Source organism: Populus euphratica, unplaced genomic scaffold (assembly GCF_000495115.2).
Source record: "Populus euphratica unplaced genomic scaffold, PopEup_1.0 scaffold4.1, whole genome shotgun sequence".
NCBI lineage: Eukaryota > Viridiplantae > Streptophyta > Magnoliopsida > Malpighiales > Salicaceae > Populus > Populus euphratica.
Window position 1 is genome coordinate 2,231,364 of NW_011499859.1, and position 15,777 is coordinate 2,247,140.

At 33.2% G+C, this 15,777-nt stretch overlaps 1 protein-coding gene across 1 annotated transcript; it reads right to left on the minus strand.

Annotated features, from left to right (window-relative positions):
• Nucleotides 1–6,099: 6,099 nt before the first annotated feature.
• Nucleotides 6,100–12,397, minus strand: LOC105124372 (signal peptide peptidase-like 2). The gene is made up of 14 exons (XM_011024374.1): nucleotides 12,044–12,397; nucleotides 11,162–11,320; nucleotides 10,943–11,054; nucleotides 10,268–10,387; nucleotides 9,905–10,056; nucleotides 9,603–9,785; nucleotides 9,354–9,388; nucleotides 8,798–8,954; nucleotides 8,442–8,495; nucleotides 7,777–7,869; nucleotides 7,518–7,660; nucleotides 6,934–7,004; nucleotides 6,688–6,771; nucleotides 6,100–6,588 (listed from the first exon to the last, which is right to left on the minus strand). The coding sequence occupies exons 1-14, from the start codon at nucleotides 12,188–12,190 to the stop codon at nucleotides 6,473–6,475; spliced, it is 1,626 nt and encodes a 541-aa protein (XP_011022676.1). The 5' UTR covers nucleotides 12,191–12,397; the 3' UTR covers nucleotides 6,100–6,472.
• Between the last annotated feature and the right edge of the window lie 3,380 nt (nucleotides 12,398–15,777).

Below are 15,777 nucleotides of genomic sequence, written 5' to 3' on the forward strand. Positions count from 1 at the left end.
TTGGTTGGCGGTTCGTACCCTCTGTTCTTATCCTCTCGCCATCGGGGGGAGAGAGAGAGAGAGACAGAGAGACAGAGTGTCGTCTTTTTCTTTATATTTTTTTTTTGGCCCTGAATTAAAAATAATTAGCTGTGCCTTCACCTAATCAGATGAAAAGAATGTGTATGGTAAGGGCTAGCCAGAAGAAAATACCACCTGTGGTCAAGCTCAGTGAGCTTCACCGCCAGCTCGTGTAAAGACCAAAGTAACCATCATCCTATGAACACAGGAAAGAAAGCAAGTTTATTACTTACTAAATGTTTGAATTAATCCTAATAAAAAATATTTAAAAATGTATTTGGAGTTGTTTTTCTTTTTTCTTTTGTCATTGATTTTAATTACGAGAAATTATAAATGTATATTTCCTTTTGCTATAAAGTTAAAAAGCTATAAATTCAAATGGTTCGTTATAAGCAGGTGCCAGGTGGCTAGCTCGAGCAAAATGGACATTGAAGAAGTCAAATCACTTTCTTGATTTTGACACCCTTTTTCCTTACTTCGGACGGTCATGATCTCCTTGTTTTTCCCGGAATATTCGTTATGTAGAGCCAAGCATCCCCGATTCCACTCCCTCGAAGGCGAGCAGGGTAATATTGACATTTCAGCAAAGCAAGAAGCCTCTGGGTCTTCCTTTCAAAGAAAGCAAAAGCACAAACCAAAAACAAGTGATGAAAGCTGAAAACAAAAAACGAAAAACCGAGTGGCTGTGAGAAGCTGACCGTTTTGTGACCGTTAGGAGGGGGGCAGCCTTTTTGAAAGGAGAACGAGGTGGAGTTAACGGCTAGTTGGGCAAACGGCTATTGAAAGAGTGAAAGAGGGGTAAATATTGTTTTTTATAGTTTTTTTAGAAATATATTAAGATGATATTTTTAATTTTAATTTTTTATATTAATATATCAAAATTGCTTAAAAAGACTAAGAAATAATTAGTTTTGTAATCAAATTTTGAAAAAAAATAAATCTCAATTACAATCTGAAAATTACTGTTGCGTCCTTCTTGTATAACAACGGCTTGACATGAACGGTGGTGGGGTCCAAAAATAAGCAAAGAAGTAGCAGGTGGGAGAGGGACCCCACTTACTCCAAAGTGAACTTTGATTGTCTAAAAAGGAAGATGGTTGTTAACTTCTCTTGTCCTGCCTGGACCATCATGGACTGCATCTATTTATTAAAAAAACAAATAATAATAACCCATTATTTAAGCTATTCGAATTTCGTCACTCCCCACCAAGTTTTATTTCCAGAAACCAGCGGCGCTTATTAAATTTTTTTTTTTTAGTCTACCCCAAACATCTCCTCGCTTAGGCAGTTTCAATTATAAATATATTAAAATAATTTTTTTTATTTTTAATATTAATATATTAAAAAAAATTAAAACAAAATAAATTTAATTTTTTTTAAAAAAATACGATAATAAACACTATCTTTGTGAGGTTTACATGGATTTAATAATCATTTGCATGACAATCAAACAGTAGAGATTGGGACCACATGCTCTCTCTCTCTCTCTCTCGTTCTATGTCTATCCTCTCCTTAATCTTCATTTCATGTAGCTTTTTTTTTTTTTTTACAGAAAAGGTGCATGAATGATACATGCTGGACAGCTCACACTCATGGGATACCCTTCTGGTATCGTCCCTGCCCTCACATGCAGCCTCCGGCCCCATTTTGAACCATTTGTGACATTGAAAATGAGCACCAACTTAAGCAAAAAAAAAAAAAAAAAAAAAAAAAAAAAAATAAAAAAAAAAAAAAAAAAAAAAAAAAGATAAAAGACACCTACAGAAACCCTAAAACCTGGAAGTGCACTCCAAACAAACACACGTCATCTCCAACCGTCCAAGCCTCTATCCCCCAGACACGTGGCAGTTCCTGATGTCATCATGGCCTGTTCCTATTATCCGTTGTGTCACCTACAGCTAGCTAGACTGACCCACCATTCCATAAGGGGTGCGCCAAGTGGTCCCATCCCACGAACCAAAAGAGCTCTCCTACATGCTTCAAGATCTTGCCACAGCTCACCTTGCCTTTAGCGGCTTAGCCAGAACATGCTTTGACTGCAAGTGATTAGATTACAACAGATCATGTGTTTATTGTAATTAGGGTCGTTGGGAGGAAAGAGAACTCTAGCTCCGGTGAGAGGAAAAGATGGGCTGGATGCATCTTTTTCCAAGGTGAAGGACATGCTGTAGCAGACACACAGATAGATACAGTCTAGGGTATCAATCTTCACCGGGAAGGGAATATTGTGAACTGGCTTCTAATTTTCTTATTTGATAATGAATTGAAGATGGTTCATTCGTGATACACGGATGAGATTAAGGGTTTTTGTTTTCTGTATACAACAAACACTGCGCAAAAATCATGGGTTTGATTTGAAGATTCTTGAGGAGATCTTATTCTTATCATAACAGGTATATGCCACTTATTTAATCAACAATCAATAATTTCCTAGGCAACAATTTTAGATCACCGGTAAACTCTAGGTGCACTTGTGTTATAAAATGTGTTTCAACACCGGAATTCAATTCAATGAGCACAAATCTCTATATTTACGAGAAACGTGAGAGTTTGACGTCTTTGCATGTAAAGATAATCTACATCCAACACGTCCCAGCCTTTTCTCCTCAGCTTCATGAAATTTATGATGATGATACTTTACATTACACTAAAAAAAAAAAAACAAATTGCTTACAAGATTGTTGCTATATTTTAATTAATAACTAAAAAATATTTATATTAAATATTACAAGTTTTTCATTAAAAAATAAAATGGAAACCACCACCATCTTTGCAGCCAATGAGCCAGCCCCCCCGCCAGTGTTGCAACAGCTCCTCTCACGAAGAGAGATCCCTTATGCCCATGGATCCACACAGCTTCTGGGTTTACAAGTTACATTGCTTAACTCTTACATGCTGTTATTTGTAATTATTAAAACATCGTCACTTTCATTTGTAGATAAATGCTGCTATAAACTCAGGAAATCCCGGGTAAAAACAAAACCAAACCTTTTTCTCTCTTCAAAAAAATAGAGACAGGGTAAAAAAATAGCTAAACTATAAGAAAATCAGGGTAATTTTCCCTTATATTTATTAGAAATGTGAGAGTTTGAGATATTTGCATATAAAGTTCAATTTATATGCTACACATTCTAAATTTTCTAATTGAAATTAATAGATACATGCGTGGATCCAAGGGACCTCTCTATAAATTCTCTTTGCACCCTTTTTTTTATTTTTTTCTGACTGCATTCATTTATGACCAATTTAATGGGCTTGGTTTAAATTTGTAAGTAATAAATTCAAAGAAAGAGGTCCTAAACATAAGACGCGAGGATGCTCACATGGCTAACCTGACATTTGCGTGAAGACTTAGTTTAGCTTAAAAATTTATAATTGTGTTTATTTTTTCAATTACTGAGTTTGAGAGAGGAAAGTAAACTTCTTAAAAAATAATAAAGAAAAAATATAATTATCAGGTGGCTATGTTTTGACAGTAAAAAAAATATTCTTGATATCACCAAATTCTATTTTTTTAAAAAAACAATTATTAATATATTGTTTGTTTTTTTTTGCTTCAATTTCTACAAAGAAAAAAAAGACCGGGATTGAGGAAGATTTATTTATTTTATTTTATTTTGTATTTTTAGAGTATTTTCAGAATGATCTGTATTGATAAATTGGTTGATTAATACTTAAACAATATTTATTAAACTTTTATAAATAAAAATAGATTAAAAATAAATTTTAAAATCCTAAAAACCACACCACCAATTTTCCACCTACCTCTTAGTGGTTGAAAACCAGGTTTGCTTATGTATCTTCTTCTTCTTCTTCTTCTTTTGAAAAAAGAAAAAGAAAATGACTTGTCATCAACTTTTTTTAACAGAAGGGAATGAATTTAAATCATCCTACGGAGAGTGACATGGAACAGACTGCGTCAGGAGTATTCATTGCAGCAGAACCACCTGCCAAGAAACAACGATTCTTAGTTCCATCCTCTTGAGAGATAACAACTGCATCATTTCATTACTGCTTTTCTCAATGCTTTCTTCTTCACACAACTAGGCTATGATCCATTGATGACCTCTCATTAAAAAAAGGCTTATAGTTGTGTGCTCCTCGACGATTCTTGTCACTTTTGGGATTCGGATGAATACGCATCTCTCCATCACCACCTCTGTTAATTTCTGCATTTTGTTCCCAATATCCTGAGCCATCAATTGTTACCATTTACACTTTTCTAACAAAAACCATGCCTCGTCAACTTTTGAATATATATATATTCAAAAGTTGACGAGGCATGGTTTTTGTTGAGAAAAGTGTAAACGTTTTGGAATTTGACTGGTCGAGGAGGGTGTTGATCTAGTGGTGGAGTTTTGGGCTATTTCACCTGTTCAAAGGTAAATTAGAGTCGAATAATGAACAGTCATGGAGGAGAAAGTTCACAGAGTGTTTTCGTGTTTACCGTGCCGATTATATATTAGTTCTTTGCCTATCACAGAGAGCATGGATTTCCTTTATGAAAAAGGCGAGACACTTGTGCTTTAGCTTGTACTACGTCGTCAGCTAATATTTTAATTCTCTAAATATATTATAATCTACTGTAATAACTCCAATAATCTTAAATAGATCCAAGAAAAACTGTCGGGATCTCTATCTAACAATTTTATGAAGAATTAAGAATAATAATAACTACTATATATCGGCACCACCATCTAACAATGTCGGGGAAGTCCAAGGAAATTGTTGAAAAAACATCAGACAGTTTTAAAGATTCTAGAAGTTATGTTAGCGAACGACAACTTAATCTATTTCTAACAATATCAAGAAGATTCAAATCATTTGTACAGACAATGTAAAGTGTTGATTCTTGAAAAAGATGAACAAAGCATGTGATGACACAAGGACTCCATTTCAAATGCACAGAAAAGAGAAGATTTTGTCCACTCCATCTTTATGAATCTAGTAACGTAACTCTCAATGGGAGCTTAGAAAAGGTATAACAATTTTGTCCACACCAAAATTATAGATCCAATAATAAAATTAAAATTTGATAAAAGAATTAATAATTAAAATTTAAAATAAAAAAATTTAGAATCTAACTTTAAATATTATCAAATTTTAAATTGAAGGGTAAATTTTAAAAGGAAAAATCAAATATAAAAGAATTCAAAAAAAATGAAAAAAATAAAGATCAAATTTGAAAAAAAATAAAAAAAATCAAGAATATACAACCAAGATTGATATTTAAAATTTAAAATCAAAACATTAAAGATTTAACCTTAAATACACAAAAGAATTTAAACCAAGAGAATGAGTGAGGATAAAACTTGAAAAAAATGAAAAATTAAGATTATAGAGCAAGAATAAAATCGAAAACACTTGAGAATTTTATTAATAAAAGAATGATGTTTTAAAGGTGGATTTTTGTGCAAAGATGAAGTAAAGCTAAACGATAAACAATTGAACTATTATATTATGGAAAGGACAAGTCATAAATGGTCTTTATATTAGGTTTTTGCCTTCAATAAAGACAAAATACCGACGCCTTAACTTGCAATACGTATCGCCAACTAACTTTTAAGTTACAAAATTTACTGTAATAACACCATCATAGATATCAAACTGTTCCTTATAAAATTGAATTTACAAGGTTAAATTGTCTTCTTTCTTTTTCTTTTTTTATCGAAGGCTTATTGTAATGATCGAGCTGCCCACAAGCACAAAAATCTTCCATTATTCACCTGCAATTAGAGACATCTTGGCACAATAACACCTTATATTAGACATTTTCTGGTTTTTTTTTTTTTATTTAATAGGAGGTCTAACAGGCTCTTCCCTTCCCGTCTCTTAAAACTCCTGCCCATCAAAGGTCAAATCTAAAATGAAAATCTCAAGGTGTTAACCATCTAATTCTTCCTACAGAAACGATCGCAAATACCCTGGAGAACTTTAAAACACGAGAAATGATTTGGATAGCTGCCATGCACATGTGAAACGGTTTTGTCCGTGTTATTCCATGGCATCCGTCCATCGCATGGAGGGGGCTCAAGGTCCTTGTTCAAAACCATTCCTCTCAAAGCAGTGAATTTCAACCAATTAATAGCATTAAGGTGAAACAAAGTTTAAACCAACAAGCTTTCCCATGAAGTTTCACCTAGCCCTCACCTTTTTCCATGAACGTGCAGCGCCGTGATGTCTCTGTGGTACTTGCCGGAAAACAGAAAGTGTTTTCTTGGAACAATAATGCACTCTCGTTATGTTAACTTATAGTCAGCCCAAGGTTGATCTGAAGGGCCTGAAGATTCGATACAATATTTCCATTTTATGTTATTCTTGTCTGGCTGTTTTCTCACCACCAGCTTCCCCTTGGATGAGCAATAAACTACAAAATACTACAGATATAATTACACAAGAAGTCTTATTTTTCCTAGTCCAATTCTTCACCATGTTGGAGACGGAAATGGGAACATGGTGTTTCTGGTTCTCCTTGGGTCCATAAGACTCTGAGATCCCCCCTTTTCTTCCCCAGTGCCAGAAAAGTTCCTGCATCAATGTGTGAATTTTTTCATAAGGTGAAGTCAATGTTAAACCAATTTGCATTTTCAGGTTGTTTTCCTTTCTTCTTGTGTGAAAAAGAATTACCAAGGGTGAATGGGACAATATAGAGCAGTGCTGGTTGCCCATGGCCATCCATCAAGTTCAGTGCCACATAAGTAACGAGAAGACCTGCCACGTTTAATGATTAAAAAGGGGAATCGGTGAAAATATTATTGCAGTTTAAAAATCACGAAGTACAAGAACAGCGCAACAGTCCTCTTTATCTTTTCATTTTGGAAACACGGTACAGTGTTCCAACAGAGAAAGGGAATGGTTTTTAATATTCCATACCTAGTCCATAAGCAAACATTGCCCATGGGAAGTACCCAGCTCGAAGACTCTTTGTTGCTAACCAATCATACCTGCAAGAGCGATCAAATTTTTTTAGCATAGAGATCTTGTTGAATGAACTGTCCATGTGATCAGAACTTGCTGACTAAAAAAGAAGCCCAGGACCAAAGGTGGAGCAGCATGCGTCATTGTTTTTCCACTCTTCTCAAAATGCCAAGAGCACAATTTTCTTTACTTTATTTCCTTACATGACAGATTCCTATAACTTAGAGAGCTTGAACTACTGTTGCAAATGTTCTTATAACAACTTAGATATCTAGAGCTAAAATGAGCACCATAGCTTTGAAATAGAATGGAAAAAGAAAAATATTGCAAGAAGAAAGTACAGTCACCAATTCTGTGATCCAAATTGGAAAAAGAATTTCATAATCACATAAATATAAAAAATTAACTTAACCTGGAGGAAAAAATGAGGAAGGAACACCAGAGAATGCTAGCAAATATTGAGTTACAAGAATAGAAACGAAGTTAAGAATATACTTCCTGCAAATACATGCCAGAGGATCACTGAGTGAAGTGTAAACCTGAGGGAAAATGCTATCAGCAATCCAGGTAAAAGGATGTCACCAAATCCTATTATGCTGTAACCACCCCAAGGATCAAACAAGCGTGGGATCTTTAACAGCATCGGTATTCCATCCTCTCCACTTCTATCACCACGAGCCACCTAAGGAAAAACATACAATCAACCGAGTTATGCTTCAGCAAGCGAATGCATTGATATTCAAAAGTCAAAACCAAGAGTTATGCATGCTAAATGGTAAAATTAGCAGGATTACTTACCACAATCATGACGCTTTCATGGAACAACTTCTTAGAAACAAACACCCAAAAGATGTCATACAAGAACGCACAACTGAGAAGAACTGTGCCCACCTGATTTACAAAACATGTAATTCATTTCAGAAGAAAAACCACTGAGTTACCAGAAATATTCATAGTCCTCAAATCTGCTCTATCTAAATTGATGTCAAGTGATACTAAACCTGGTAAAACTAGACCACAAGCACAGTTGATCAAATAAAAGGATTGCATCTTTGTATGGAATTAAAGGAAATTTGAATGATACCATCACAAATGCAACCAAAACAAATTCTGTGACTTGACAGAAGAAATCATGTAAGCATGTGCAGAGCAACACTGAAACAAAGAAAAAAAGGGTCATTGCTAGAGCTCTTTGACTTAAAAAACAGCCAATGATTGCCTATTTAGGAAGGAAATCCAATGGACACATACAAGGTCCAAGAGCAATTATGAAAGGAAAAAACTGATGAGTCAGATTACAGAAAGAATCTAAGGAGCAGTCTATGCAGGCCCGTTACTTGGTGCGATGGCAAAAATTTTGAACTTGCAATCACAAGGAACAATTCTTCCTCACATCGACCTTGGTGGGGCCATAACCATTGCAATAACTTCTACTTATTTGCCTGTCTATTTAAGAACATTACCTTGAGATTAGGCACATGGACAATTTGCAGAACGGTGATTATCAGTGCAATTCCCTGATTTAAGAACAAATAAATGAGAAGGATTATTAGCTAAATTGCCCCATCAGTCTTGTCTAACAACTTCCCAATATATATATATATATATATATATAAGAGATGGAAAAAGGCTATAATGTATGCTTCGTAATATTCATTTCATTTTGGAGTCAATAATCATTAGTGTTGGAATGAAAAATATAGCAGATGGAACCAAAACAGAAATCAGAGAGATGATGTTCTATCATCTTGGTAACTGGAAATTAAAAGTTGCAGAAACGCCAGCCAATAAGGAAAAAAAGAAGTGAAGGTATCCTTACGAGTATATCTTGACCTATCCAGGCAAAGGAAACAGTGCGATACACAGCCCAAGCAACTGCAAATGCTATGCAGAATGGAGCAACAGCCAAAGTTAGGTATGAGAGAGGTCCAAAGAATGGCACCTTAATGTATGATTCTCCAGCATGCTTGAACCACCTGTACAATTATTGTAACTTTAGTTCTTGACCACTGAACTGGCAGAAAATACTCAAGTGATCCAACAGCAAGCATCCATGGGTAACCAGCTTCATAAAAACTCCCAGGCAGAACCTTCAAATACATAATATCTGCATTTGATACATTAACACTTGTTGCACTGAATTGGAATCATAAGATGAGTTAATGAACTTTCCTTAGGAGAAGCGTGCAATTTTCACTACCATGCTACTTTCATGGCAACTTACTGACGAATGGGAACTTTAACCAAAGTTCCCCAAATCAAAGATAAAAGAATTATTATGAACAACTCAAACATGGAATGTGGCTAACAAGGAATTCAAAGCAAAAATCTCAGAAAAGTTAAGTCATATATCAATAAGAGATTGATTAATATACCTTGACAACAAAGCGACCAGGCAAGTTTGCAATCCCTGCAGATGCATAAAACTACATAGTTAAAATTGATCCTAGCAAACAGAAAGGGGAAATGATGGAAAACATAACAATCAGGATGTTCATGTGTCAAATAGTTTGATCGCAGTTTGCATAACAATCACTACTTGTAACATGTGCATAAATGCTTAGGTATTTGCTCCCGGCACCACATTCCATCATGATTTCATTGTGAAACGGGAAAAGTCATACCTCCACACCACCTATGCAGAAGAGGACCACCAAAAGCTCTATGAACCAATATGACATGAGTTTGTAAAGTATGACCAAGAAGCATGAAGCAATGACAACAAACAGAACAGCTGATGTTGTATTAATGTCTACAACAGTACTAAAACCCACAGCCTTTTCATTTGGAATTTCATCCACAGCATCCTACATGAAGATGACGGTCGTGAATCAGAGCGTATATAAACGTTGTAATGATAAGAATACCACTTCAGGAAAGAAAGCACTAAGTTGATGCTATTTTGCAAATATTGTCAAAAGATCACCTTCAATAGCTTGTCTTGTTCAATAGCTGCTTCTCTGGCACTCCATGCAGACCAATACGAGGCGCACAAGATGGTACCGACTGCCATCAACCACAAAAAGACTTCAGCAATATCAACTAACGGTCGCCTTGGAGAGTAAAGCTGCACAGACACTGCAAACAGGGAAATATTTTTAAACAACTCTCCCACAAGAAGGAAACTACCCGATAAATGTATGCAGTACATCAAAGCAGCAAGTTGTCATCGCCTAAACAAATGGACAATCATCTTCAGAAAAATGAAAAAACCCAAATGCCGGCAAGGTCAAGTTAACAAATGGATTTGCATGTTATCTCACAACATGTGGAATATGGAAGAGCCTACCAGATGAATTAGTTAGCAGCATTTTTTCCAAGCTTGAACCTGCATCTTGTGGAAGCATAACAGCAGGTATGTGTATATCCAGATCAGTTTCATCTGGCTCACAGACCATCTTGTAAAGTTCTGCAGAAAAGGGAAACAAGATCCATGCAAGATAAGACATGGTGGTAGAAATTGAGAGTAAAGTACATTATATAGGTTGTTTGCCCAAGTTAGCATTTGTGCAAGCAAGACGAAGATAAATTCAAGATCAGTTATTCATCCATGTCCACAAAGATTAAAACAATGATGTAGTTAAAGAAAGATTTCAAAGAAGAATTTCAGCGGTGAGTTCAAGGAAGGAGTTCAAGAATTTCTATATGCAATCCTAACATACCTCTTAAAAATGGCAGATTTATAGGACATTGGGTTTTAACAAAACAAAATATTTGTAAAACAGATGTGGCTAAAATGAAAAGGTGCAGATGGAGAAGGGAATGGGCAGAATAGTGGAAAAGGATTCATATGCCCAGCCCAGCCAGTTAGCATCAAGAATTAGTTAGGTTTAATTTTAATTGAGTTGACGGGTTTAATTTGAGGTAGCACAGCAAGACCATTATCGTTGCTTACTAAGATCTCACAATGAGATCTCTACTGATTACTAAACGCATCAAATGTAGCAGCAGATATGCTGATTACCTTTTTGGTTATTTATAATGAGCAAGGCTGAAGCACCAGCAGCCTCAGCATTATTTGCTTTGGTAGTGAACTTGCAATGACCTCGGTGAACCATGATGACATCTCCATCAAGCTAACAAATTGAAGAACATCAGCTTCAGTAAATGTCCACAACATATAACTGAAGTACACAGCTTTGTGCAAATATCTAGAGCATATATAATGTCCTGAAGGAAAAACCTTATGCTTAGGTGCACTGCAACAATCTAGAGGGTCTGAAAGTGTAAGGCGAATTTGGTTTGCATTTTTCTCTTTTGACACAATGGTAGTGCCAAATCTAGCACCCACACCAACAAATTCAGCATCCTCAACTCCATCGACCCAAGTTTGAACTTTTACCTAACAAAAACCATCCACAAAGTTAGCAGATAAATAATACGAACACAATCTGAGTACAATTTCCAAGCAAGAAAGTAGACAGGCCCCGTAAAATCTGGTGAATGTAACTTTCCTATAAAACCAGATAAGAAGCGGTAGGCTTAAAAGGTATGCACTAAATCAAAGCAAGCTTGGCACAGACAACATTAAATGTCTTTCCCAATCCTAGCGCATAACATACGCAGTTATGCATGTTTGATATTAACATAAGAAACCCAAAAGAGAGCCAAAAAGATAGAAATGAACCCGCACTAAATTAAGGCCATAAGAAGAAAAGAAACCATCTTCAAAACTACCTCATATAAACCTTTAAAGTTTCTAAAACATGGAAACCTAATTCAACCCAAGAAGGCAAATCAGCACCAAATCCAAATACACGGAATCAAAACCTCAACAAGATCACAGATTTAGAAACTCCAACTTTTGATGGATCACATTACTAGCTCCAAATCGTACAAAATTGTAAAACAGATACAAGAAAAGGGGGCATTAAAACAAACAATCAAGTTGAAAAACTCTTAAAACAACCATTCATACACTTTGAAGCTACAACAAGACCATAAAATACACACACAAAATTCAAAAATCCAAGAAACCATCAGAGAAAACACTCAAAATCCAGTTGAGAAACCATCAAAACAAAAACTGGGTAGATGTAAAAAAAAACCAGCACTTAGAAGTTACCAAAACGAAGTCATTTTCGCAGCCTGGCTTTTTTGGGGCTAAATTATCATCATGAACTATATCTCCTGCGGTAACTGAAGATGGGTACAACGCCAGTGAAATCACAGCTGTGACAGTGATTACAAGGCAAAGTTTTTGCAAATCCATGGCTTGTTTTTAAGAAAAACCTTCTTGGTGTTCTCTTCTCTTCTCTCTGCTACATCAATAAAACTTTGGAGCAAGGGAGAGTGAGGGAGCGGGCGAGAAACAGAAGCTTTTGTCTTGTTTTGTTCTGTTCTGTTCACGTAAGAATTTTTTTAATAAAATAAAGAGTAGCGGTGACCGGTGAGGTATTGTCACTGGGCATTGACAAAATTATGATCAAACATTGAACAGTCACTATTTAAGAAAAAACAAAAAACAACAATGATTAACGTAAAGAGCTATTTGCAAACGCGGTCTAAAATAAACTTATTTTTATTTAAAATTAATTTTTTATATTTTTTATTTAAATCTTAAAAAAAAATGAAAATAAGAGAATTTCATGAATATATTAAAACCATCCAACTGAAAATTTTATTTTATTATTATATAGAAAAACTTCAAAAACATTTTATCAAAAAAAATATTAGGATCATTATATGTTTCAAGGGGATATTATTGATATGTTTCTAATCTTATAGTTAATTTTGAATTCAATGACATAAATTAGGTGAGAGAAAAATAATTAGTTTTTAAGTTGCTGATATTTTAATTTATTATATGATAAATGGCATCCGTTCAATTTGAATGATAGAATACATGGAAATGTTATTGAAGATGATGTCTATATGTTTTATAAAAATAATATATTAAAATTTTGAATCATAACATGTTTTTTTTGTTAAATCATATAAATAATTTATAATTAAATTACTTAAGATCACTATATATGTGCAAAAAAACCCTTGAAGTGTCCTTTTGAAGAACAAAAATGGCATGAATGGAATTGGGTAAGATGTAAGCTGAAAAACTTGAACTTCTATGGTAAATAATTGGAGACATTGAAGTTATCAAGTTATCGATTTTTTATGTGCGGCAATTGCAACTTGAATATTCTTAATTATAAAGAATATAAAAATCGCTTATTGAAATAATTATATACATCAAAGTATTTAAATCACATTTTCATTAAGTTTCTTAAAATTCTTAAATCTTGTTTGTTTTTGTATTTTAAAAATATTTTAAAAAAAAATTAAAATGTCTTTCTTTACTTCAAATTATTATTTATTTTTTTGTATTTTTAGATTGTTTTGATGTATTGATATCAAAAATAATTTTTTAAATATATTTTTTAACAAAAAAATATTTTAAAAAGTAATCATTATCACACTTTTAAACACCACTTACAAAACAGATACATTCATTATATATTATCAAAGTTAACAAAGCTTATAAAATAAAAATAAAACAACCTAAAGCTTTCCTGAAATATAATGGATGCCTGATCATGACTACAAACCACTTGAATTTAAAAAAAATTCAAATATGAGTCTTTTCTTACTTCCAATCAAAAGATTTTAGTATATATAAACTAATAATAAGAATCTAGCATTTTAGAATCATATTCTCAATCTACTTTAACAAAGTTTAAATATAAACTTTATTTAACTTCAACTAAAATATTACATTGTTTTTAATATTGAACCATTAGCAGTTCTCTTTTTCATTTTTAGATCATCAATTGCTCTTTTTTTATATATATATAACCTAAATTTTTTAGGTATTTATTATCTATTTATTGACTTGACCCTCTGAGTTTGTATACCTATTTAAATATAGATAAAAATATGCATTAGCATAAAAATATTATTTAAACTCAATCTATTATGTTAAAAAACTAGTTTAATCTAAAAGTTTAAAATGTCGAATAAGGTCTCATAAATAGTTTTATATTATTTTCTAACATGTCATTTCAAATAAAAGTTCTTAAAACTTATGACACTCACCTCAAGTCAATTTTTTATTCTTTAATTCACAACAACCACCTCTCCTCTTGTATCCCTCATTCTACATTTCTTATAATCTCTCTTAATCCATCTTTCTTTTTTCTTGTTAATTGAAATAATAAAAAAGAGATGACTCAAACTCTTTTTACATGCATCCCTTTCACCCATCTTCCTTTCTTTTTTTCTTGAATTTTATTAATTTTCTCTCCTTTTTCAATAAGTTAAATGATTAAGAAAAGGACAATGTCTTTATATATGATAAGTAATAATTGGTGTTTGAAATATTACAACCTCGTTAATAGTATAAAACTAAATATTATATTTTTACCAGGACTAACTTAAACAATTACGATAAACTTACAGACACAAGAGAGTATATATAAAATGTTTGAAGCATTGCAACACAAGATAATAATGTTGTATATAAAGTCCCTCCTAATAATATTATATTGATCTACTACTAAAGTGCGATACCATAATCTAAAGCATAGATCGTCTTTAACTTTTATGATCTTAGCGCTAAAGTCACCTCCCACTTCAATACAAATATGCTAGCTAAAGAAAACATTATTAAGCTCTTTTTCATTGCACAACAAAAATATAAGAGCACTAAAGTATATTTTCAAAAGGTCCAATAAAAAAATACTTAACATAGAAAATCTACTCGAACGCATTGAGATTGAAATCCTTATTAGTGAGGTTTAAACTAATCTTTATGAGAATTAATGTATATTTTTTCTGGTTGAAATCTTCTTAATGTGAAATAGGCGATGAAAAACCACATTTGAATAGAATAATCAAGCGTGAACAAATAAGAACACCTTTTTTTTCCATTAAAAGTAGGGATATTTTCTCATGTCTCCAATAAAATCTATATTTCTTTAAATAAATTCTCCATGTCTCTAAATAAGTCCTTATATCTTTGATAAAATCTTTACAATGATATCTTTGTATCTCTATTGAAATCTCCATTTCTCCAATAAAATATTTATGATGAGATCTCTGTATCTCCAATGAAAATCTTCATATCCCCGTGCAATGTCTCCTTACATAATGCTTTAACATTGCTTTTATTATTGCAAAGTATTTTCTATTTTCTAAGTAATAATGTTATTTTTTCTAAAAATAATAAGTAAATTAATTAAACTCACCTCTTACAATTCCATTAATAAAAACCACGACAAGTAACATGACATGTATAAGATAATAAGTGTTTTTTTCCCCTTACTTTTACTAATTAACTCTTTCAAACATGAATGAATAAAAGACTCAGGGGCAAATAATTGCTCTGCAAAAAATTAATCTTAGTTGTTCATATCTTTTGTAGACATTCATGACAAGTCTAAGAAGCCTCTCCCTTAACTCACCTTTACCAAGCCCCGTATATGTGATACTTTTAAGCCTTGACTCAGTATCCTAGTCACACATGCACCTCGATGTATTTTTCAATTCCAAGATGTAAAACGATATTTCATACCACCCACTAGTGCCCACAACCAATATAAAGAGCATATACACCTTCTTTCTTTATAATAGTTATTTCATGTCCATATATTGCCTTAAAGAGAATGATTAACCATCAATCCTTCCATCAATGGTATTATAAAGCATCACAACTAATAACGAAAAATAACCTCTTCATTAATAGTAAAATAAACAACAACTCACTACAAGGTACTCATGGCATCATTCTCCACGCTAAATGAGGTAAATTAACATAAACAAAGTTTATAAATACATCACGTCATTGAGTAAACATTTAAGTAA